Consider the following 24532-nt stretch of genomic DNA (forward strand, 5'->3'; position numbering starts at 1 on the left):
TGGGGCAGGATGGGTTTTGAGGTCCAGTTCCCACCCAGCTGGCACTCAAGGCTCTGTGATCTGTTTGTATCCTATCCCTATTCCAGTGAACTCGGTGACCTCCCCCCTTCCTTAATCGGAGGTGTGCCACTTTCCCTGGCTTCAGGAGGGGGTGGGAGGATGGAGATGGCACCCTAGGGTGCAGGTCATGGGTCCAGGGGTGACCTACTACCCTAGCATATGTAGGGGAAACAGATCAGCCCACCATTGGAGTTTCTTCATCTCTGTACTGCTGTTGCAGAGTCGTGGGTGGGAGCCTTGGTTTGTCCCCCCGCGTTCAGCAATCTGCCTGCCACACTGCACTCCATTGGCCTCTCCCTACCCAGGCTCCCAGCTACTACCATCCCAGCTCTGGGCGAGGGGGCTATGCAGGAGCTAAGGCTGGCTGCTTCTCCTCGGTGGCAGGCAGGAATGGGCCTAGACGGTTGGAGCGAAAAGCTCTGGGCAATTGATTGCCTCCCAAGTGGGGCACGGGTCAAGCTGGAGGGAGGGGTCACAGCTGAATGCCCTCAACAGCCTGAGGGCCTTCTCCCTCCCTGAACGGGGAGCAGGCCAGCCGCAAGGCCCTGGGGTACGTGTTCACCTCCCTGGGAGTGGAACCTTCCTCCCCTGGTGTCTTTCTGGGTCCCTTGTTCCCTCCGCAAAATGTACCAGCACCTGATCGTGGTGTCCTTCTGTTTCTGGTTGGTTGCATCTAGTGGAACCCAGGCCACGAGTGCAGGGACTGCAGTGTCGCTTCCTGCTGTGTCCCTGTAGCTCGGCCAAGTGGGGCTGGGGGAGGTGGCAGAAAAGACTGGGGGCTGCTGCCTTTGTTGGGAGTGTACTGGGATGAACAGCGGTCCCCCTGATCTGTGTCCACCTGGATCCTTGGCACATGGCCTTGTTTGGAAACAGAGCGTTTACAGAGATAACCAAGGGAAGCCAGGCTGACGCCGTGCTGGAGCAGAGCGCACCCTGAATGCATGCAACAAGACTGGTGTCCTCGGGAGGGAAAGCAGGAGCCGTACATGCACAGACACCAGGCGGCGTGTGGAGACACAGACAGACACAGGGGTAATGTGTGTACAAGCCACGGAAGGCCAAGGATGTTGGCCACCACCTGCACGTGGAAGAGGCAAGGTCGTCCCCTAGAGTCTTCGGAGGGAGCGCAGCCCTGCCAACACGCGGGTTTCAGACTTCTGGCGTCAGGACTGTGACAGGATAAAAGTCCATTGTCTTATGCTCCCCCCACCCCATCGGGCGTGGTACCTTGTTACAGGCGCCCTCCCCCAGCACCCCCTCTGCCTCTTGTGCCCAGATCCCGCTTGCCAGCATGCACCAGCGGTGTGTGTACACGGCCCCCAGCCACTCTGCTAAGCGAGCCGGCCGGGGCGGGGACGTCGTCAGGGCGGATGCCCACGTGGGCAGCGAGTGCATGGAAGCGTTCGGTGCAGAGTGAAGAGCACAGATGGGACAGGGGGCTCAGGAGGCAGCTGGGACGCAGGGCTTGGCCACAGCTACACCCGGGGTCAGGGCTGACAGCCTAGGTCCCGAGCCCACACTGCGGAGGGAAGTGGGTGACAAAAACGGGGCGGCCCCGGGCCCTCCACCAAACGGGCCAGCATCAGGTGCAGGTGGCCTCCTCCATGGTTGCGAGTGGCAGGAAGGAAACAACCAGGGAGCAGACAGGTCTGTCTGTGGATTTAATGGCAGGGGGCTGAGACGGTGAGTGCCCCTTGCTGTTTCTGCTTTTCCAGTGGCGAGGGGGCCCCCCGTAGGTGCGTGGGCCATGGAGTGTGGAGTTGGAGGGGCGGGGGGAGCCAGTGGGGCGGAGGGACATTCAGGGGACCCATGACACAGGGGACGGCGGGGTGGCACGGAGGTCCCTCCCAGCAGGTGACCAGGAATGTCAAGTGGCACTGAGACCGGTGAGAAAGTGCTCGCCCCCCGCCCCACCCCTGGTGTGAGGAGCTCGCTCAGAGCCGGCGGAGTGTGGAGTGGCCTGCCCGCCGCCCCTCCCTGCCATCCCTCCCTCCTGTCCTGGTAGGAGCAGCCCCAGACCGGCAGAGAAGCCACGCCACTTCCTCCTGTTGGGGCTCCCTCCCGCAGACAGAGGTGGCTCAGGAAAGGCTGGTGGCAGCTAGGGATGGTCATGGCGCGAGTCTTGAGTGCGTGGTGCTTGCGGAATGTAGCTAGGCCCAGGGTGGCAGGCGGCACAGAGCGGGCAGGGTGGCCAGGGGCCAGGAATGTGAGACTTATGGTCCTGAGGCCCTCCCGACGTGGGCTCGGGGTGGCGGGCGAGCGGGTGGAACAGGACAGACAGGGCCACGGCGGGTGGGGCAGGGACCTGGGGCTCAGAGCTTGTGGGGGTTCACCCACTTGTAGGTGCCCTCGTACTGGAAGCCCACTCTCTTCATCAGCTCGTCTGCCTCCGCGGGGCCTCGGCTGAGAGAGCGACAGGCAGAGGGGAGATGTGAGGGAGCCCTTGGCCCCCGCGTCCCTTGCCCCCAGCCCATCCTCCCTGCTCTGTGCCCCAGCGCCTCACCTGCCGTAAACATAGGGGATGGGCTGGGGCTTTTTGCGCTCGATCTCGTGCAGCAGCGGCGTGAAGATCCGCCAGGCCTCCCGGAGCTCGTCACTGAGGGGACATAGGGTGGCTCTGGCGTCGTTCCCGGGGTAGTGGGGGAGTGGGTTGCCCTGTGGGCCCCGGGGCCGCCCCTCACCTGCGCACGAAGTGCATCTGGTTCCCACAGAAGACGTCCAGGATAAGGCGCTCGTAGGCGTCGGGGAGCTTCACGTTCTACGGGGAGGGGGTCGTACTCAGGCCGCCCATGCACGCGCACCCGCCCGGCCGCCCCCCGCCGCCCCCCGCCCCAGGGCGCGTGGCTACCTTGTATCTGTTGCCGTAGGTCAGGTCCAGCTCGGACTCCTCAGGGTTGAAGAACATGCCAGGCTTCTTGGTCATCATCTTGGTGTACACGGCCTCGTTGGGTTGCACACGGATCACTAGCTCGTTGCGCTTGCACTGCTGCTGGAAGATGTCTCCGGACACGTCGCGGAACTGCAGACGCACCTCGGCCTTGCGCTCGTTCAGGGCTTTGCCGCAGCGCAGGACGAAGGGCACCCCTGGTTGAGGCGGAGCTGACTTCAGGTCCCGCTCCCCCAGCGGCCCAGGCTGAGTGCGCGTGAGGGGGCGAGAGAGGGGGTGAGGCGGGGGCTGTGTGAACGAGCGTGACGTGGGGGTGAAGGCGAGCGCGCACGTGTGCGGCGAGGCGGCCTCTCCCGCCCAGCGCCCCTCGGGCCCGGCGCCCCACGTGTACTGGCTGCCGCGCCCAAGCGGGTCACACCCTGGGAACGAGGGCTCCTTGGGTAGACGCCGGCCCGCCCGCCAGGCCTGGAGACACCACCTACCTTCCCACCTCTCGTTCTCCACGTAGAGGACAACGGCCGCAAAGGTGGCAGTAATGGAGCCGCGGGGCACCGTGGGGTCATCCAGGTACCCTTTGGTGGCCTCGCCCTCTCCGCTGGGGTTGCCCACGTACTGGCCCAAGACCACGTTCTCTGACTGCACCTCGGAGATGCACTTTAACACCTTGACCTGGAAGAGAGCCGGGGGTGGGGGGGTGGGGGGAGCTCCTTGGGTACCTGAGTGGAGCAGCCATGCAGGGGACAGACGGCAGCGGCCTGAGGCGGCCGTGTGACCGTGTGCGGGCTTCCCACAGGGCTGCCTGGTCTGTGCGGACAGGGGCTGGTGCCCGGCCAGCTGCGCGTACCCTGCCGAGGGGCGTGGCCGTGGCCTCCCACCCAAGGCCTCTCTGGGGCCACCTGGACCCGCTCTCCTGTTTTCTGAGGGAGAGGCTAAGTGCTGAACTGCCCACGGGTCCTGTCGGTCCTGGGACGTGACATCCTGGGCTTCTTGCTCTTGGGCCGGCAGCAGGGACCAGGAGGGTGCGCCTGCACCCACCTTCTCGTCGCGGACATCATCCGAGTCAGTGGAGGCGGGCTTCTCCATGGCCACTAGACACAGCATCTGCAGGAGGTGGTTCTGCATCACGTCCCTGCAGAGGGAAGAGTGCGCGCAACGCACGTCAGGGGCTTCCAGGCTGGGAGGAAGGGGGGAGGCGTGGGCTCACCCCAGCCCCTCCCCGTCGGCCGCGCCCGGGCACATGGCACCTCAGACATGGCTTGCTAGCAACAAGCTATGACATTTGCTCTGAGCCCATGGCTACCCCTGGACGTCACCTCAAGTCAAGGAAAGAGACAGTGAACCATCACTTCACGGTCACCACTGACCACTCACACACCCACCCACGAATGTGAACCTGGAGGGGGGAGGAGAAGCCCCCGGGACAGGGAGGCTGACAGGCTCTCACCGGATGATCCCAAATTCATCGAAGTAGCCTCCACGGCCCTCGGTGCCAAAGGGCTCCTTGAAAGTGAGGATGACACAGGCGATGTTGTCCCGGTTCCAGATGGGACCAAAGATCCTGTTGGCGAATCTGCAGGAGGCGCGCAGTGGAGGGTGGCACCGCATCGCCAGGGCAACATCAGGCCGGGACGGCCCCGCCCCTCCCTATGCCCGGCCCCGCCCCGGCCGCCCCCCCTCCCCCCTCCCTCGCCTCCCCAGCTGCATGGCTTCTGCCCTGCCCGGCCCTGGCCGGACCTCAGCACCATCAGGTTCTGCACCATCTCCTTGCCCAGGTAGTGGTCGATGCGGTAGATCTGGTCCTCACGGAATAAGGACGAGATGTGGTTGGATAGCCGGTCAGAGCTCTGCAGGTCCCTCCCGAAGGGCTTCTCCACAATGACACGGTTCCAGCCTCTGTGGGAACCCGGAGCCACATCACCCCATACCCGTCCTGGGGGAGTGGGGGCCAGAACCCTGTCACCCCCCAGGGTCCCTTCCTCAAGGAGAGGCAGAGCCTTCCCTCCCCTGTGCATTCTCAGATGACCAGTAAGCTCTGCTAGGCAAGGCCTCCTGCCCCACCTCGGCACACAGCCCCCAGACCCGAGGACAGCCGTCGACTGCAGCCCTCAATGCCACACTCAAAATTTCCTCGGAAGCCTTCCGGCCCGACCCGCTGCTGACTAGCAAGAGTGCTCCGTCCAGCGGATCCCGCTCCCCTCCAGCCCCACACTGGATCTTCAGGAGTGGCCTGGGAGCTAGTTGGGGGATGGGGAGGGGAGCGGATGTCAGGGACACAGCTGTCTCCACGGATTTTAAAATGAAAAAAGGTCCCTTTCTTTGCTATTTCCCATGGACAGTTAACATGGCATTTTGCATTCAAAACCGAGGCAAAGTGAAACAGACAACTGGCTTTGGAAAGGACGCACTGCCAGGGCTGGTGTTCTGTAGGAAGCAACATGCTTGTGGAGCTATGCTGCCACCTTGTGGCCACGAAGGTGACCTTAGGAAGCACTAAAAAAACCCCAGAGAACAAGGAACCAGCAGCAGGAGTTTCGTGGAGCAACACTGCCACCTTGTGGTCCTGGCAGGGATAGCTGCCAGGGAAACCTGGATTTCTAGCAAGATGGACCACGAGGGGCACGAGGATCTCCAGGGTAAACAAGTGAGGTAGCATGTTTAGTAAATGCTATTACAAAGCACCTGTACTTATACCCTTTTGTCTTCTGGGGAGAGCTAATTCACGTGCAGATCAAACAAGGGTCACCACCTTTTTCTGACTCCGGAGACTAGTTTGGCCCAGGGGCTCTGGACAACCGCCAGGGCAGGCCAGACCAGCACAGGGCACACCTGGCAGGCAGGGAGGGCAAAAGACAAGCCTTACGTCTGGCTCATGCAGGTCTCATGGATGTTCTTGGTGACCGCCTCATAGACCGTGGGTGGCAAGGCCAGGTAAAAGAGGCGGTTGGTCTGCGGCCCCTGGTGAAGGTCGTTCACGTGGCTGTTGAGGCGCCTGTAGGACGCCACGTCGTCATACTGGCCAGCCACATACGAGTTGCGGGCGAAGAACTCCTCCAGCTTGGTCTTCTCCTCCGGTGTGGCCTGAGAAAAACGGAGCCAGGGACGTTGCCCCTCGCCAGCCCTCCGTCTGTCCTCCCACAGCCAGGGCGGGCTCCCTCAGCGGTCAGTCATCCTAGCTCCACACTGGGTACACCCCCATCCTGTCAGCTTTGCATGCCCACAGGGGGAGGCTGAGGCAGCATGTCACCCCTGGGGGCCTTGTGCCCTAAGACACAAGTTAGCGTCCAGGAAACTGTGACCTGGGAGAAACACACCGGAGAGAGATCTCTCTCCCAAGTCACTACACCAAACTGCGGTGTGCTGGGAAAGGCAGATCTGTAAGATTTCTGCGGTGAAGAGACTTTCTCGGCTCCTGGCCCCGGGGGGAGGGGGGCGCAGCAGGGGGGACCTGATATATCTGGGTCAGAGGGGGACTGGGAGATGGGGCTCTCGGGCCGGCAGGGTTTTGTGCACCAGTGTGCCAGGGCAGTGTGCGTGCCTGGGGGGAGGCAAGGATGACAACTGCGAGGGCATGAGCGCCTCCAAGCCATCTTCCTAACAAGGCCTTGGCCTTGGCCACGGCAGGGGACAAAGGCTCCTGTCCCAGAGAGCAGGAGTACGTGGAAGAAAGGGCATCCTGTGATGGGACGGGAAGGGGGCATGTCCCTCACGGAGACCCCAGATGCCACTCACTTTGAAGAAGGGCTCGCTCTGCTTGCGGATGTCGGCCACTGTGAGACGGGAGCGGGCGTAGCCCACGATGAAGGTGTCTTCGGGCAGAAGACCGTCGCGGAACAGCCACCTGAGGGCACAGCACGGCTGTGGCCAGGGCGGGGAGGGTCGGGAGGGCTGGGGGCAGTGGGACAGTACGGGACATGCTTACCAGACAGTGGGGTAGATCTTCTTCTTGGCCAGGTCGCCCTGCGGCAGAGGGAACAGGCACGGTTAGGAGAAGCTGGGGGCAGTGCCTAGATGGTCTCGCCTTGGAGACCAGGGCACTCGCCCAGGGTCACCGCTCAGCTACAAGTATACCTGTCTCGCCCCTATAAGTAGCGAGAGGAGCTGGCACTAGAGCCTGCGCTAGCCCTTTACCCTGCCCCTGGGCCGACGGCACCCCTGTATCACAGTAGCCACCCTGCCCTGGGGCGAATGGACCTCATCCCAGGAGGAGCGTCCACCGACCTGCTTGCCCTGTGACCAAACCATGGTCTCCAGTCTCAGGTGCAAGTGCAGTAAAACCCAGGCCAAAGAGCTCACTTCCGGGGTGCCTGGGAGGCTCAGCCGGTTGAGTGTCCAACTCTTGATTTCGGCTCAGGTCGTGATCTCACGGTCTTGTGATCGAGCCCTGTGTCAAGCTCCATGCTGGGCGTGCTGCCTGCTTTTTTTTTTTTTAATTTAATTTTTTAATGTTTATTTATTTTTGGCAGAAACAGAGATAGAGTATGAGCAGGGGAGGGGCGGAGAGGGAGGGAGACACAGAATGGGAAGCAGGCTCCAGGCTCTGAGCTGTCAGCACAGAGCCTGACGCGGGGCTCGAACTCACAGACTGCGAGATCATGACCTGAGCTGAAGTCGGACGCTCAACTGACTGAGCCACCCAGGCACCCAGCCTGCTTAAGATTCTCTTTCTCCCCCTCTGCCCCTCCCTTGCTCACTCATGTGTGCACGCCTGCTCTCTCTAAAACGAAAATAAAAAAAGTTTCAGAAAGCCCACTTTTTTTTTAAAGTTTATTTATTTATTTTGAGAGAGAGAGAAAGCACGAGTTGAAGAGGAACAGAGAGAAGGAGAGAATCCCAAGCAGGCTCCGCACAGTCAGCATGGAGCCTGATGCGGGGCTCGATCCTACCAACCATGGAGATCATGACCTGAGCCGAAGTCAGACACTCAAAAGACTGAGCCTCTCGGGCACCCTTCAAATAGCCCACTTCTAAACAGCCCACAGGCTAAATGAGGAAACCTGAAAACTCTAGAACCCAACGGCAACAGAAGTAGCATATATGAAAACCTAGGAGGCATGGCCTGAAATGCTGACATTAGCTTGGGACTAAAGAGCTAAGTGCCAGACTTAAGAAATCAGACAAAAGACAGTAGAACTTTGTTTTATTTTATTTTTAAATATTTGTTTATTTTTGAGACAGAGTGTGAATGGGGGAGGGGTACAGAGAGATGGGGACAGAGGGTCGGAAGTGGGCTCTGGACTGACAGCAGCAAACCCAACGTGGGGCTCAAACTCACGAACCGTGAGATCATGACCTGAGCTGAAAGTTGGATGCTCAACCAACTGAGCCACCCATGCGGCCCGACAGGATTTTAATGCCAAACAAATTACAGGGCAGAAAACAATGAAAACTAAAAATTCATAAAATGGAAAACAAACCGAAAAAATATATCAACAGAGCCAAAAGTTGGTTTTTTAAAAAGACTAATGAAGACAGACAACCCTCTGGCGAGACTGTTTTTCTAAAACGCACCGAGAATTAGGAGTTCAACAGGACAAAAGTACAGTCAGGAAAACACAAAAGGGCATTTTATGAACAACCTCCCGCCATGTCTGACAACTTCGACGAAATGGACAAATTTCTAGAACAATCCAATCCATCCAAATGGACAGGGACCTGAGTGGGTGATGGTCATGCAGGAAATCGGATCGCGGCCACAAACCTTTCGGCCCCGACAGAACCAAACCCTGACCCCGTGCACTAGGGCGCTTCACCAGGGGGCCCTACCGAAACGCCGGCAAGAGGGAAGCCCGTCTGGAGGCAAGCTCTGCCTACGACCCAGAATATATAACTCACTCCTACGGGAAGATAAGAAACCAACGCAATCAGAAATCGACCGGATACTCAGCCAGGAAGAGAAACGAATGGCTAACAGACACGCGAGCAAGTGTGCAAGGTCATCAGGGGGCAGAAAAACACGCGTTAAACCACCAGATGCTGCTTCACGTCTGTTGGAATGGCTGCGATCCGAACGACCAGCAGCGCCGAGCGCCGGAGAGGAGGCGGCGCAAACTGTACGCGGACGTTCACGGCAGGCAGCCTTAACTCGCGGTGGCCCCGCGCTCGGGACAACCCAGATGCTCAGTCAACATTTAGATTTCGTCTAAGAAACAAACCCTGAAAACCGAACCGAACCAAACCAAACCTCAATCCAACAGTCGAGCAGAGGCTGGGGAATGGGCAAAACAAGGGGCAGAAAGTCATGGGAGCCGGCCAACGGACAGCGGCCATTCGCCGCGTCATTCTGTCCACTTTGTGGATGTGCGAGATTTTCCAAAACGAAAGGGTGTTGGACACAAGGCAGCTTCGAGCCACAGCGTGGCGAATCCCAGATATTCAAGAGGACCCCCCCACCCCAAAAAGAATCACCAAGTTCCTTCTCTCCCCGCTCCAACGGGGTTGAATTTTGTAAGCTAACAAAGGAATTCTCTGCTCCAGGTGGAAGAGGAAGGGGCAAGAATGGTCATGGGCTCCGGAAGAACAGAGAAGCAGAGAGCCCTTTCATCTGTGTGCCCTACAATTAGAGCGTGGGATGGGCCCCGGGCGGGAACCCGAGCTCCGCCAAGCATTGCCAATCATCGGGGAGAGAGGAAGCCAGGCTGGGGTGTACTGGACTTGCCGCAGGCCGAGAAACGAACTCCAGGGAAGAGGACCTAAGTATTCAATGTGAAATTACCTTTTAGAAGCAATGTAACTACTGGATAAACTCCTTTCTATGAACAGCTGCAAAATGGAAGCCACATGACCAGAACCAAAGCAATTCTGGCCTGGTTAAATGCTCCCCCCCGCAAGAGACAAGCAGTTAGGAAGGCACCCAGCGGGCTCCTGGGTGGGAGATCCCGACTCTGGGTGGGGGTGGGTGCAGGCTCGGGGGTGCCTTGTTTGCTCCAGTTTCCTCCTGTTCTTTGCTCCTTGGGTGACCCGATGTCCCCATGCAGGCAAGTTTCTGTCATCTCCCTGTGTCATTTCCAGGCTCCAATGGGACCCCAAACTCCCAAAGTCAGTGGTTCCCAAACCAGGGTTCCCTGTGTTGGTGCCCGTGCCCACGTCTCCTGTTCACAATCGATCCCCCAAGGAATCTGGTGTGGGTCCCTGTTGTAACTGCCACCTTCAGATGGCTTCTGTCACTGGTCCTTCAAGGTCCCACTCCAACCCCCAGCCTGGGAAGTGAGCTCCCTGTTCACGTCCCTCAGTGCCCAGCAGCCCTCGTTACGGCACTCCTCACAGTGACCCATCAGTGGGGCTGGGGGGAGACACTGCTCAGGTCACTTCAGCCCTGCGTGCTCCAGAGAGGACCGGTTTGCTGGGGACCAGCCCGCGGGAGAAACAATCAGAACCACGGCCTGCAAACACCTCCCGACCTTCCTTGTGGCAGGTGATGTTTGCTGACGATCAAATTCCAGTAGGCTGACAGGAATCGGGACAGGTTGCGGGCAATGGATTGGTGGCAGGGGACTAGCCTCCTGTCTGCTGAGTCACGGTGCCCAACACCCTAAGCTGTTTGTTCTTGCTGCTCCCCTTGGGATTAACCAGCGACGGAACCTGCTTGCCTTGTTCAGCTCAGTCCCTGTGACCAGAGGCCTGCTGGGTTCCACGTCAACCACGGGAGAGGTGAGGTGGGACCCAGGATAGTGGTAGGGGGTCCTGGCGGCTGCTCCAGGGAAGTGGCCCGCCCTCCCCACCAGCCTAGACCAGCCTCCTTTGCAAGAAGGAACGTGGGAAGGCATCGACCAAATCAAAGCACGCCATGAGCCGGGTGGGGGTGGGGGTGGGGGTGGGGTGGAGCACAGGGACTCTGGGTGAAATGCGGTTGGAAGTCTCGTCTTTCCCAACCCCCTCATTTTGCCTGAGAACCACAGTGGAAAGAGCTGCCCCGACACTTGTGGTGACCTAGCAGGAGAAGCGGCCCTCGTTAAGATCTCCAGGTACCAACATCTGTCCCAGCTGGAGCGCAGGGACTTAGGCCACCACCTGCGTGTTGCCACCTAGGCTTGACCTCAGCTTCTAGCGTTATAAACCCGAGCCACTGCCGACATCTCTGTGTGAGGATTTTACGGCGGAGGGTACAGCAGAGAGCTTCACAGGCTGGCTGCCAGCTGGAGGCCTGGCAGGGGTGGGCCACCCAGGTCCCCCGAGGGTCACCTGGGTCAAGGATCTGCCTGGACTCCTGGGGTGGAGGCTGGGCCCTGGCTGGGGCCCAGTTGGCTCTTGACAGCCGGGGAGAACCTGGGGGCTGCCGAGGTAGGCTCAGCTGCAAAACCAACAAAAGGGCCTCCCTCTTACACCCTGGGGCTCGTGAATCATCAGGCCTCTGGGGAAGTGCCAAGGTCATCATGACACAGCAAGAATCTTATCGACCCAAGGGGGAAAGGCAGCCCAGAAATGCCCCCAAAGGAGAGAGGCACTAGTGCTTCCAGGTCATACGGGCATGAGGCTTGAACACCCATCAAATCCATGGCCCTTGCAGTCCAGGTGGGAAGATTTGAGGTCTAGAGAGGCAAGGGGCTCGCCGAGAACCCTGCAGCGAGCCAGTTCTGCCCAGGCCCACTCCCTGTCCTATTCTCTCTCCCGCTCCTCCATTCCTTTCTCCATCCTCTACGGGGGAGAGTCCGCTGGCCTATCTGCGGTCTTATCAGCTGGGAGAGGAGGTGACCTGCCAGGCCCAAGGTTCCCCTCCGACACTGGTCTGTAAAGAGAAACTTGTTTCTTTCATTCCCGACGGGTACAGTAAGTACCTCCACTCCTTCCCCGGCTGGGCGCAGGAGTCCTGAGCAAGGGGGTGACGGCCACACTAGAGGAACAGAGAGCAGCTCAAAGCCTATCAGGTAGCTCCGTAAGCCAGCATCAGGATGCTCCCAGCAAGGAAGCTAGGCGTGAGAGCGAGGGGTGGGTAAACAGGGGAGGAAGGAGGAAGGGGCAGAGGGTGGCCTTGTGGGCCCAGCCTGCCCTGGGGCATTTGCTGGCCACTGGCGGCTCTGCACCTGCTCCTCTCTTTGCACGCGTGCTCCCCAACCCTGGCTCTGCAAACCTCACTCGGAAGGCCCTCCTCATGGGAGCTGTGTGCCGGAGGTGGCTGGGGACACAAGGGCCTGTTTCCATTTTCTGTCACGTGCGCCACTACGAGTTCTTATTCGGCTACCAACTCTCCTTGGGTCCCTTCGGCCCAGCACACAGATCACACAAAGAAGGCAGAGCCCCTGCTCACTACACTGCAGAGAAGCCACTGACTACGATTTAATGGATGAACGAGCAGGGAACTTGCTGGTTCCCAGAATCAGGCTGTGGCACAGTGTGTCTCCAGTGCCGCTCTATCTCCTACAAGGGGGGGGGCAGGCATCAGACAGCGGGAGCTGTTCTAGATGCTGCTTGTGCACGGGACGCCCACCCGCCTGGCCCCAGCCCCCTTGAGCAGGAGAACGGGCGAAACAACTCAGGACAAGGGGTCCCCCCCCCACCCTACCCTGCTGTAGTGGCACTTCCCATTTCTGCTCTGGAAGCCTCTGGATGTTGCTCTCAGGGCAGAGGAGAGCAAAGGGGAACCCTATCAATTGCAAAAAAAGTTGCCCAACCCCAAGCTGGCCATAGGCGAAGGCAGTGAGCAATCAGGGAATTAGCTCAGCTCCAAGTCTCTTGACATCTGTTTCAAAAGGCCTCATTTGCTATGTGGAAACACTGAGGTTCAGAGAGGAAAGACACTTGCCAGTCACACAGCAAGCTTGGATGCTCTCAATAAAGCATCTAAGAGTTGAGGGCCTGGAGTTCTAAGCCATTTATTGTGGGCTGGGGTCCGCTGGTGGAGCGCCCTATGACAGGCTGCTATATGGACGGGGGAAGGAAGAAGAACAATCCTGAGTAGCTTTCTGCTCCAACTTGTTTCTTGAACGAACAGCCTAATGGTCAGAGTCCTAGGTGGGAAGGTCTGTGGCCAATACAGGTATGGCTCCTCGAAGCAGAACGTGCTCCCTCGAAGGAGGGCCAGGGTAGAGACCAAGGCTGCTCCCCGCTGCCCCATGTCCCCGGGTTCCCCCTACTCTTGGGGTTATGGACTCAGAGGACAGTGCTTGGGGTGGCCTGCCCTCCCCCCACCTTCTGACAGAGTGCTCCCCCCAGCAGCACTGTGTCCTGCCCTCCCTTTCTGAGTTCTGATCAGAATCACAAAAGCTGGCAAGGAGAGGCTCTGCATATGATACATGAACAAAGAACCAAGTTCTCTTCCAGAGCTAAGGGGACCTTGACATGGAAGGCACAGAGAGACAACGTGTACCCTGTCAAGAGTCAGCTACTTTGTTAGAATTCCTGCTTGAGACTGTACAAATTACTGGCAGAAATTGTCACGGGATGGTTAGCAGGTTGTCGGTCTTGCCCAGGAGGAAGGTGAAGAGAGATCACTTTTACTTGGAGATGAAACCCTGGCAGCTCACCTTGCCACCGGCAGATCTGGTTTCCACAGGGCACACCGGCGGGATGCTTTAGTCTGGGGGGGTCATGGCTCCACTAGGCACCCCCAGCCCCCTCCTGTCTCCACCCTCCATCATGTCCAGTTCACGTGCTATACCTCTTACTTTGACCTTCTGGACCAAAATGGCAGTTCCACAGCTGATACAATGGGCTGGGGTGGGACAGATCATAGCTCCTCAGCAGGCCGTGGAAGTTTGGGTAATGACATGGTATTCAAAGGAAGGTCGAGTGTTTCCCCCTCCGGGGAAACTTGTGGTAGAGAGAGACAAGGTGGAGCTCGGGCCTCAGATCCTGCCTTTGGGACTAACTGTGTGACATTTGTCAAGCCGCAAAGAGGTTGGAAAAGGATCCAAAGTGAACAGCCTCCCCTGTCGGCAGCTCGGTTTTCCCCGTGAAGGAAGAAGTCCGACCAGACAGTCTCTAAGGACCCCCCGCTCCAGGACATGGGTCTATAGTCAATGGCTGCACACGGATTTCACGACCACCTGGCAGTGCACTTATACCGTGTGGTACTGGGAAGATAGTGGCATACGGGCAGGAGCAAGAGGGAGGGCCTAGTGGAGCGGAGCCCCTGGGGCCCCACGACAACGAGTTGGGAAAGCCCAGGGACCCAGCAGGAAGGGACCTGAGGCAATGTCACACTCGAAGCCTGTTTAAGATGTGGGGCCCGCGGGGAGACTCACCGATGCACCCATGATGATGAAGATATGTGTGTCAGATCGATGGAAGGCATTGCCCTGGTACAGCTCTTCCCGCAGGATCCCGCACACCTGGGTCCGGCTCAGGGCCACCTGCTCTGCCATGATGCTCTCTGGTTAAAGAAAGGCTCGTTGACAGGGCACAGAACAGAAGAGCATTGAGAAGTTTGGTCCGCTTCTGGAGGGGTCCTTTGGGATCTCACCCAGCGATGCCTGATTATTGAAACCACTCACTGAATGGCTGGGGAACAGGACGGCTGGGGAGTTAGAAACTGCAGGCTCTGGGCTCCCACCATACTATCCAGGCAACTTTTTTTCATGGCATACTTTACAAAATATACATACTTTACCACACTCAAAGCACTGGTGGATGCCAGCAAGAGCCTCAATTCTGCGGGACTATGGAAAACTGCTGGAGCGCTACGTAGCCTGCCTGGGACCAATTCACCCCAGACTCCAGCGGAAACTCCACAATGAGCGGGAGCATGTTAGACCACGCAGACGACGGTGCAGTTCCAGCGCTCCTCCGGCCAAGCTGGGAGACGCCGGCAAGTCGCCGCCCCTCTCAGGGTCTCTATCTCCTCAGGGGTTCAACGGAGAGATGCAGGGGACACTGGGACCAATTAAACCCTCTCCATTCGGCCCCGCTCCCAAGCATGGCAAATCAAAGGGCCGCGCGGCACAGCATGCTCCTCTGCTGGCGCGGCGCCTGGCCCCTACGTTACCTGCGTCTCACAGCCGACGAACGCCGCGCTCCTAGCCCCTGAATCCCAGGCCGTTTCCGGGGGCTGTGCCCCGCCGGCTCATTTAACCAGCGGGGGCGGGCGCCTAATCTGAGCTGACCGGCCTCAGGCGACGCGCGTGGGCGGGGCCTCAGCGTGCCCCTCCCCCACATGGGCGGGGCGGAAACCGGGCGCGGGGAGGTGCGCGCGCATCCCACGCTGGGGGCCCCCGCCCCCGCTAAGCTCCCACCCTTGGCCCGCCCCGCCCCTTGGGCACCTGCTCGTGCCGCCCGGCCGTGTGGCGCCTTCTGTCCCTGTCGCCGCTGCGCCGCGTCCTCGTTGCCTCGCGGGTCCGCGCGCAGCTCTGCGCTGTCCGCCCGCGTACCCATCGCTAGCTCGGCCCGGTCCTACAATCCAGCTTTTTCGCCCGTCCCGGGCGGCCCTGCACCCTCGCGGAGGGGTCTACTTCCGCCGGCAGTGTGACCACACCTCCTTGACCCTGTTCCAGGGCGGGGCCTTCTGCAGCCAGGAGGCTCCCTATTAGCTCCTCCCCTGGCGGGGGCGGGGCGGCCCACCGCCTGGAGGCTGGAGACCCCCGCCCGAGAGACGAGGGTGAGAGTGGGTCGCGATGCTCCGAAAAGCACCAGGTGCTGCATATCACTGGGAGCGTCCTGTGGGCCGGCGAAGGCTGACGGGCTCGGGTTCCCCTCGGGAGTAGCCTCTGCCACATCTCTGCCGACTCCTGGGTGGGGGCGGGGCTTGCGTGTTTTACTTCCGGATCTTACAGCTACGACACCGGAAGCCGGAAGTGTGAATTTCGGCAGCGGGAGAAGGAAAAGGTGACCGCAGAACCCGGACTTTCTCAGAGCGCCGGGGCCCTAGGAGTGCTCGCGGCTCGCTGTTCCTGCGCTTCTCACGTCGGACCGACTCTGCTGACAGGTGTGGTCGTCTTCTCGAAGACAGGGTACTTTCGGTGGGCGTTCCGCTGCCTCCGAGACTCCCCCGGACATCCAGGCTTCCCCTTCCTTTTGGGCCTGGCCCATTTCTGCTGCCTGCTTGTAGCGCACCGGCCGCGGCCGGCAGATGCAGGGGCCGGGTTACCTTGCTGGCGAGCGGGACTGTTTCCGCCCTCCGCCACCGCTGCGGAGTCTGACCACACCCCTGCTTCGTGGATGACTCTTCCAGTTCCGAGACATTTTCTGTTCATCAAACTTGACTGCATTGGAGGTCAAGTTCTTTAAAAAGGTTTCAAATATAGTTTGGCAGCTACGTGTCTTACTTCATGTGCCTCGCTTTGCAAAACGATTAATGTCTACCCGACCTCAAACCGTTTCTGTGACTTGGGGATGGATGAGCCATCCTGGCGTGTTCAAGGAATGGCAAGGAGGCCACTGTAGCTGGAGTAGAGTGTGTGAGGGGAGAATACTTGGAGAAGAAGCAATGAGGGACCAGACAGTTGAGGGCTTTGCAGGCCGTTTTAGGGACCTTGGCTTTTACACGGAGGGCAATGAGGAACTGGTAGGGAACAGAGTAGAGGAGGGACGTGATCAGAATGACCTGTTAGGCCAGTCTGCCCCTGTGGGGAGAACAAATTATAGGGGACAAGAGGTAGGAGCAGGGTGACCTTTTAGGAGGTTATCGCAGTAATCCAGATGAGAGATGGTGGTGCTTTGAACATTTTATTATGAAAAAGTCCAAAGATGTACAAAAGTAGAAAGAATAGAATAGTAAACCCCATGTACTCATCTCCCAGCTTTGACAGTTGTCAACTCATGGCTACTTTTGTTTAAAAATTGTTTTTACATTTATTTATTTTTGAGAGACAGAGACAGGGCGCAAGTGGGGGAGGGGCAGAGAGAGAATGAGACACAGAATCCGAAGCAGGCTCCAGGCTCTGAGCTGTCAGCACAGAGCCCGACGCGGGGCTCGAACTCACAAACCATGAGATCATGACCTGAGCTGAAGTTGGATGCTCATCCGACTGAGCCACCCAGGTACCCCAGGGCTACTTTTGTTTAATTTATGCTTCTCACACACATCTCTTGTTATTATTATTTTCAATAGTGGCTTTGGGACTTAATTTTCATACCACCCAATTCACCTATTTAAAGTGTACAGCTCCCTGGTTTTTAGTATATCCAGAGTTGTGCAACCATCACCACTATCTCATTCCAGAACATTTTCATGACTCCAAAAAAACCCTGCACCTCGTAAGCATCACCACTATCTCATTCCAGAACATTTTCATGACTCCAAAAAAACCCTGCACCTCGTTAGCTGTCACCTTCATTACCCCCTATCTCTCAGCTCTTAAGCATCCACCAATCATTCTGTCTCTATGGGTTTGCGTGTTCTGGACATTTCCCATAAATGTAATCACACAATATGTTGTCTCTTGTGAGTTGCTTCTTTTAGTCTTATGTGTGTAAGACTGGTCCATTTTTTGGCATGAGAATGTGCTGGACTTTTACTCATCAGTTGATGGACTTTTGGGTCATTTTCACTCTTTGGCCATTGTGAGTAATGCTGCTGTGAGCATTTGCGTGTGTACATATGTTTTTGTTTCTGCTGGGGAGATAGGTACCTAGGAGCAAATTCCAGACACTGTATAATTTCACTTCTAAGTATTTCAGTATGCATCTCTAAGAAAGGATTAAAAAAACATAAACAAAATAGCACTATCACACCTAAAATAGTATTAATTGCTCACTGTCATCAAATAGATTCTGGGATACGTTTTGACAGGATTTCCTGATGCGTTAGACGTGAGCCGAGAGACACAGGAGTCCAGAGGGACTCCAAGGTTTCTGTCCTGGTAGCTGGAGGATGGATTTGCCATCCACTGACAATAAGGAGGGCTGTGGGGGGGGGGGGAGGGTGGGGACTAGCTTTTGGGGACTGTCAGGAGTGCAATTTTAAGGTTAGTTTTGAGAACACTACTAGATATCCAAGTGGAGATGCTGGGTTTGGGCGTCGTCAGCAAGAGGATGGGGGTTAAAACTGAGAGGCTGAATGAACTCTGTATTGGGGTGACCGATGTTAGAGAAGAGACCCCGGAACAGAGCTCTGGGGCACCACAACATGATAGGGTGGCTTGGTGAGGAGGATCCAGTGAAAGAGCCTGAGTAGGAGCAGCCAGTGAGGTAGGAGAACCAGGAGAGTGCGCTTTTCTGGAAGCTGAGGGAAGGACTGGTGGCTCATCACATCCTGTGGATGGATGGCTCAGTGGGGCGTTCAGGGGAGCATTATCAGTATAATAGTTTATTCAGCGTTAAAGCCGTCCTCTCTGAGCGCAGGCCTGCTCCTGGAAGCTTGTGTTGGGATTGGCTTCCTCCTCCAGGTAGTCAGTCTTCTTGGGTGGAATTTATAAGGGCTCCAGGCTAGTGCTGCCCCACATTGCCGACTAGTCCACGGGGGAGTGCGCGCAGCTCAGCCTGCTCTCTTAGGCTGCCAGTCCAGCTCCCACTTTCAGATCCCTCAGTGCGCAGCAGACACTGGATGTCCCATTCTAGCCCTCAGCTCCAGGGAACACTCACGTGGTTCTGAGCAGTGTCCTTGAAGCTCCCCTTACTTGGCAGATTAATTTCCTAGAGCTGCTGTCAGAGATGACCACAAGCCGAGTGGCTAAGGTAACACATTTATCCTCGCCCAGCTCTGGAGGCCAGAACTCTGGAATTAAGGAGTCTGCAGGACCACGCTCCCCCCGCAGGCTCTAGGGGATGACCCGTCTTGCCTCTTCCAGGCATTCCTTGGCTCTTGGCCACATAACTCTCTGCCTTTGTTGTGACGTTGTCTTCTCTGTGTCTGTGTCTCTCCTTTTCCGTCTCTTATAAGGAGATTTGTCATTGGACTTAAGGCCACTCTAATCCAGGATGATCTCATCTCAAGATCCTTCACTTACTTACACCTGCAAAAAGCCCCTTTTCCAAATAAGGTCAGAACGTGGACATATCTTGCTGGGGGCCATCATTCAACCCACTACACTAGGTAAGGGGCCAAAACCCTTCACTCCTGCTCGGAGGTGTATGTAGCAGGTAGGATTCACAGCACACTGATACCTCCCTACAAAAATAATTCTCTCCCTAATTTCCACTCCCTAGGGAATTTTTTTTAAGTTTATTTATTTTGAGAGAGAGAAAGAGAGAGAGAATGTGCGTGCGCAGGAGGGGGCAGAGAGAGAGAGGGGGAGAGACTCCTAGGCAGGCTCCATGCTGTAAACATGGAGCCTGACAAGAGGCTCAAACTATTGAACCTCGAGATCATGACCCGAGGTGAAATCAAGAGTCTGACGCTCAACTGAGCCACCCAGGCACCCCTAAATTCTTAATTTCAGTTTACGGCCTGGAGATAGGTGCCAGACAGGGTTTATAACAAGTGCTGAGCCATACATAGCCTTTCTAATCCCACATATGGGCCTGCACCTCCCTTTGGAACAAAAGTATATCCCCCGTTTAGACTGAAAAGCCCATTTTAGCATCCTATTACACTGGACACAGTGCCTGGCATTCTGCTTAAAGTGTGGCCCTGGAACTCCTGCACAGACTGCACTCCCTGTCCTTTAAGGTAAGAGAATTCGGCGAGGGTCTCATGTGACACTTCTGCTGCCTTGCTCTTCCAGACCCTGACTTGTTGGATGAGCAGGCCCCCCTGGAAGAGTCAGCTGTGTGAGATGGTGCAGCCCAGCGGCGGCCCGGCAGGGGACCAGGACGTGCTGGGTGAAGAGTCTTCTCTGGGGAAGCCAGCTATGCCCCACCTACCTTCTGAGCAGGGCACTCCTGAGACCTTCCAACGCTGTGTGGAGGAGAATCAAGAGCTCCGAGGTGAGGAAGATAGCAGGTGTGCAGAGTAAAACGTCAGAGGTCCCAGCCCTGTTGGTGGGGGAGGCTTACTCCCCTCACTGGTGCCTCTGCTTTTACTGGGTCTGGGGTGGGAGTACACCTGAGAGCCAGCTAGTGATTCAAACTCAGCCACCCTCCCTTTTTGTTTGAGGAGGGAATCCCCTGGAAATGGACTCTGAGGTATAGATTAATGTGCAGGAAGTTTATTTAGAGTGCGCCTACACAGGACCAGTCCTGGGGAAGGGAAGGGAAGGACAGGGAAGAAGCAGGGGTGGGCACGGGGAGAAGCTGGACAGCAGTGCAGGCCGACCCTACCGGGAGCTCTGGAGCCGGAGCCACCGTTCTGAGTTGCCCCATTTGGGCCAACAGGGCCAGACTTTTCTGCCTCCTCCTGATCCATCAGGAAGCACTGGCTATCCTGGGAGTAGCCGGGAGGCTCCCAGGAAGGGGGCGTGGCCTGTTCCGGGAAGGGCCTGCGGGCAGCTTTGGGAGGGGGCGCGGCCTGCCTTGGGAAGGGCCTGGGGGCTGTTTTGGGAAGGGGGCGTGGCCTGCCCTGGGAAGGGCCTTCGGGCTGCTTTGGGAAGGGGGCGTGGCCTGTTCCGGGAAGGGCCTGGGGGCTGATTTGGGAAGGGGGCGTGGCCTGCCCTGGGAAGGGCCTTCGGGCTGCTTTGGGAAAGAGCATTTCTGGTTCAGCTTGTGCGGGCGCGACCATAGGCCCGGCGGCGGCTCCTGGAACCTGGAACCAGTTCCTGTCTGTCTTCGTCACCGCCCCCACCCGCTCACCTGCCGCGTCCTCACTGGTATTGTGCGGCAGCTTCTCCAGGTCCCAGGGGCCTGCACCTTGCCTCTCAGGCAGGGTGGCCGCCCTTGGGAAGGGGCACATTTCTGCCTGGCGTGTGACAGTACCCTACCCCTGCTCCCCGCCTTGTAATCACGCTTAGACGTCTAGGGGCTGTCCTGGTCACTGCATAGTATCGAGCAGCATCCCTAGCATCTAACCCTAGATGCCAATAGCACTCCTCCAGTTATCACAACAAACAGTGTCCTTAATGTTGTCAAATGCCTTGCTATGTTGGGGTCACATAGAGCTGGTGGCCAGGTTGGGGGCAGGGAGACAGCTCACCTTCCACAGCTACATGTGTGGCCTCTGCTGGTCCCCAGCAGGGTGCTCTGGCAAGATGAACTTGGGGTGACAGTTTGTCAGGCTGGGTGTAGAGGGATTATGGCACCACCAGCTCCCCACCCAGGGAGCTCAGGCTTTAGTAGCAGGTAGAGACCTTGAAGCTGCATGGATTGCTTCTGTGCATCTGACCCACGGTTGTTCAGTGTGTTGGCTCCACACAGCATCGGCTCTGCACATTCCTGTTAAATGGGTGCTCTGTGTCAGGTCCTGGGTCAAACCGCCAGGGCCCTGAAGGTGTCTGCTCCCCAACAATGCCCATGATTGTGTCTAAGGAGGAGGGGGCAGGGAGAGGACACAGACTTCTCTTGGAATGTGTATGTGTGTGGGGGAAAATGTCATGGAAGAAATTGCATTAAGCTAGTGTAGGAGTGCATTTATGTGACATGTGCAAGAGGGGTGAATCCAGAAAGAGGAACAGATAAGTGGATGCCAGAGGCTGGGGGCCAGGGGAAGTGACTGCCAGTGGGTATGGGCTTTTTGGGGGTGGTGGTGGAAATGTTCTGGAGGTAGCTAGAGGTGATGGGTGCATAGCTTTGTGAATATGTGAAAGCCACTCAATTACTGTATACTTTAAAATAGTTAAAATGATTAATTTGATGTTACATGAATTTTACCTCAGCAGAAAAAGAAGTCGCATACGAGTTGAGCCTTAGGTGGGGAACCGAGCAGGATTACAACAGGTGGAGTTGGGCGAGTGAAGCTGGAAGCCCTGCAGGGGAGAAGTCACACGGGGACGGGAGAGTGCAGAAGGTGACTCTGGAGCCGGGCTCCAAAGCCACTGTAGTTTGAGTGAAAGAATGTTCCGTCAGGAGGCGCTAGTTAGCTGGTCAAGGGTTTTGACCAGAGGGTGACGTGAAGCTATTGCCTGTTCCTATCTTATACGGTTCTGTAGTTGCTAGAACCTTCACGTGTCACTGATCCGGTTTTGTCAACCCTCGATGGTCCTCTGCTGCCTGGGGCGTCCTTGGGTGTGTGGCTCTCCATTCCTCAGCCTCTGCTGACTGTCTGGCCTTTGCACACGCTCATCCTGGTGAGACCAGCCAGGCCTGGTGAGAGGGGTACTGGCTGTCTCCTGTGTGTTTATTGTGCCCTGGGCACTTTGCTTTTTCATTTAACCCTCCGCGTCCTATGAGGTGGGTGCGATTATCCCCGTTGAACAGGCACACGAGGACGGTAAAGCTCAGGGAGGCCACCTGCAAACCTGGCGCTCCCAGGCCGCAGCCAGTGATGGCACAGGGAGTTTCCCCTGGTGGCCTTCCCGGAGTCTGCAGGCAGGGTAGGATTTCCCTCCGCGAAGACAGTGACTGAGCGCCCCAGGGCAGGCAGGCGTGCCTCTGACCCGGCCACAGTACAGATGGCCAGAATGAGTTCAAGTCACTTACAAAGAGAGTGCCATCTGGCACACACTTTTGAGTGAAGCTGATGTGTTTGGAGAAATTTAGGTGCTGGCCGTTGGCGTAATTGATGCTGAAAGTGTTACGTAAAATAAAAGGAACCATCTCAAAGCCATGTTTGTGTAAGAGGCCACATGTGGGGAGGGTGCCGTGACGGGCCCAGGTAGGGGCTGGCGGGGTGCCCACCGTGTCTCACCTCTCTGCTGTCTCCTCTGCCGCCAGATGCCATCCGGCAGAGCAACCAGATGCTTCGGGAGCGCTGTGAGGAGCTGCAGCGTTTCCAAGGCAGCCAGAGGAAGGAGAAGGAGTTCCTCATGCAGAAATTCCAGGAAGCCAGGAAACTGGTGGAGAGACTGAGCCTGGAGAAGCTCGACCTGAGGAGGCAGAGGGAGCAGGCCCTGCAGGAGGTGGAACATCTGAAGAGATGCCAGAAGGTAGTCAGAGGGGCAGGGTGGGTCCTTCCCCGGAGCCGACCGGCCGGGGCTGCTGGCCACCTGTGACACCAGCCACCTGCATTCTGCAAACCGCAGGGACGCCAGCATTCCCAGAGGGCAGCTGGGGTCAGGGGTCCCCGAGAGCACCCTCGGGCTCGGTGCTGCACTAGGAGGGCAGAGCCGTCCTGCTTGTGGTTACGGCCGTTACAATGGCTGCTTACGGTGAGAGGATACAGGGGGGAGTCAGCAAGGACCAAAGGGGCATAGGGCGGGGTCCGGGACAGACCGGGGTGGGCTTCCGGGTCCCTGGCCAGGGGGGTCGTGGGGCAGTACGGTCCGTCCCGCGGTGACGCGCGACGACGCGCGCAGGATGCCGCCGCCGGGGAAGCTTCCCTGAGCGCCGGTGTCCGGGGACTTCAGTGGGGGTCGGTCCTGTGGGCCCGGGGCTCCCGCGTGGCTGACCTCAGATCCTCAGTCTCTGCCCCCAAGACGTGAAGCTGGGGCCCCACCAGGAATCACGCTGTCGGCGCAGATGGCCTGGCAGGGCCCTCAGGGAAGTGTGCCGAGTTCCTGGGGCCGCCATAACAAAGGGCCACAGACTGGGTGGCTCTAAGAAACAAATGTACTGCCTCCCGGTCCTGGAGGCTAGAAGTGCAAGAGCAAGGTCTGGGCAGGACGGGTGCCTCCCGGAGGCCGCGAGGGAGAACCTGGGCCAGGCTGCTTTCCCCACCTTGGCTTATGGCTGTGATGGTTGGCCTCCCGTGGCCTGTGGACACAGCGCTCCACCTCTGTCTCTGTGGTCACCTCGCCTTCTCCCCATGTCCGTGTGTCTCTCCTCCCCTTCTTATGAAGACACCAGGGTCAGAGAGAAATACAGCTGGACGGTAGTTACAGTGGTGAGAACGGGTTTTATTTGGTAATTACTGACAGCAGGGGATGAGCTGAGCTCCACTGTGATTTGCATAGGTGACTGGCGACATAAAGAGTGATGGGGATGGAGGGGGAGTGATCCGGGGCTCAAGTGAAAACTCACAAAGGGGCCATCGGTGTAGATACATGAGGCTAGCTGGCAGTTACGGAAGTTAGCATTCTGTCCCACACAGAGCCTGGGAATGGTTCTCAAGCCCTTGAGAAAGTGTCCCGGGTTGTGGGAGGTGCGCAGATGTTCCAAAGGGAGAGAGGAAGGCTTCACATTAGGGAGACCTCTTAGTAAATGCTCTAAGTGAGTGGAGGTGGGGGCCTAGGTCTGGTGATGGCTAGAACAGGCAAGTTTGGCAGCGCTGAGCTTTCTTAGATCGGCTCTGAGTGCAGGGCTTCGGATGGAGTCAGAGTCGTTTTGTGCTGACATCTTTTGTAGGTCTCAACAGTCATCGGGTCTCCCTCCCCCACCTCCTCCAGTACGGCTTCATCTTAACTTGATTGCATCTGCGAATCAGGTCCCATTCATAGGTTCTGCGGGTTAGGACGTGGACCTATCTTTTGGGGGCTGCCATTCAGCCCATTACAGCCTCGGACAGATGGACTTACTGCTCTTTACTAAGTGCCTTCAGGGCCTCTGTCCATGTAGCCCCGGGAGCCCCCACCAGCCGGCCCCGGCTCCCGTGACGGGGTGCTGGTTTCCCGGCAGGGGCCAGGGCCCCTGCGGTAGCCCTGTTTCTCCGCTGACAAGCCTGTCAGCTCTGAAAAGCATTTTCTCTCCAAGCTGAAAATTCAGGTCGCCCCTGACTGAGCAGCCTCACCCAAGGTGGGCATCTCAGAGAAGCTCTTGTCCATTGAGCAGAGCAAAAACCTGGGCACAGCCCGAGTGCCCATCACTGGAGAA

General features: G+C 57.7%; 2 protein-coding genes across 10 annotated transcripts in view; one reads left to right on the top strand and one right to left on the bottom strand.

Moving 5' to 3' along the window:
• Positions 1 to 1708: 1708 nt before the first annotated feature.
• Positions 1709 to 15356, bottom strand: G6PD (glucose-6-phosphate dehydrogenase). 3 transcript variants are annotated; one of them, XM_058714086.1, is made up of 13 exons: positions 15139 to 15356; positions 14125 to 14252; positions 6867 to 6904; positions 6677 to 6785; positions 5808 to 6025; positions 4682 to 4840; positions 4392 to 4517; positions 3983 to 4076; positions 3430 to 3616; positions 2909 to 3144; positions 2742 to 2818; positions 2564 to 2656; positions 1709 to 2463 (listed from the first exon to the last, which is right to left on the bottom strand). In XM_058714086.1, exons 1-13 carry the CDS (start codon positions 15248 to 15250, stop codon positions 2373 to 2375), a joined length of 1668 nt encoding a protein of 555 aa, XP_058570069.1. In that variant the 5' UTR covers positions 15251 to 15356; the 3' UTR covers positions 1709 to 2372. The 3 variants fall into 3 exon arrangements, with proteins under 3 accessions (XP_058570069.1, XP_058570070.1, XP_058570071.1); XM_058714087.1 differs by lacking the exon at positions 15139 to 15356 and adding an exon at positions 14865 to 15019; XM_058714088.1 differs by lacking the exon at positions 15139 to 15356 and adding an exon at positions 14485 to 14772.
• Positions 10421 to 24532, top strand: part of IKBKG (inhibitor of nuclear factor kappa B kinase regulatory subunit gamma) — a 29754-nt gene continuing 15642 nt past the window's right edge. For 3 of the 7 annotated variants that reach the window (XM_058714090.1, XM_058714089.1, XM_058714092.1), the window contains exons 1-3: positions 15477 to 15800; positions 19480 to 19681; positions 22499 to 22710. In XM_058714090.1, the coding sequence (XP_058570073.1) occupies positions 19495 to 19681; positions 22499 to 22710 (399 nt within the window). In that variant the 5' untranslated portion in view covers positions 15477 to 15800; positions 19480 to 19494. Of the gene's footprint in view, positions 10595 to 15476; positions 15801 to 18695; positions 18849 to 19479; positions 19682 to 22498; positions 22711 to 24532 lie in introns of those variants that run through there. The other 4 variants (XM_058714095.1, XM_058714096.1, XM_058714091.1 and 1 more) reach the window with 4 other exon arrangements.

Source organism: Neofelis nebulosa, chromosome X (assembly GCF_028018385.1).
Source record: "Neofelis nebulosa isolate mNeoNeb1 chromosome X, mNeoNeb1.pri, whole genome shotgun sequence".
In the NCBI taxonomy this organism is placed as follows: domain Eukaryota; kingdom Metazoa; phylum Chordata; class Mammalia; order Carnivora; family Felidae; genus Neofelis; species Neofelis nebulosa.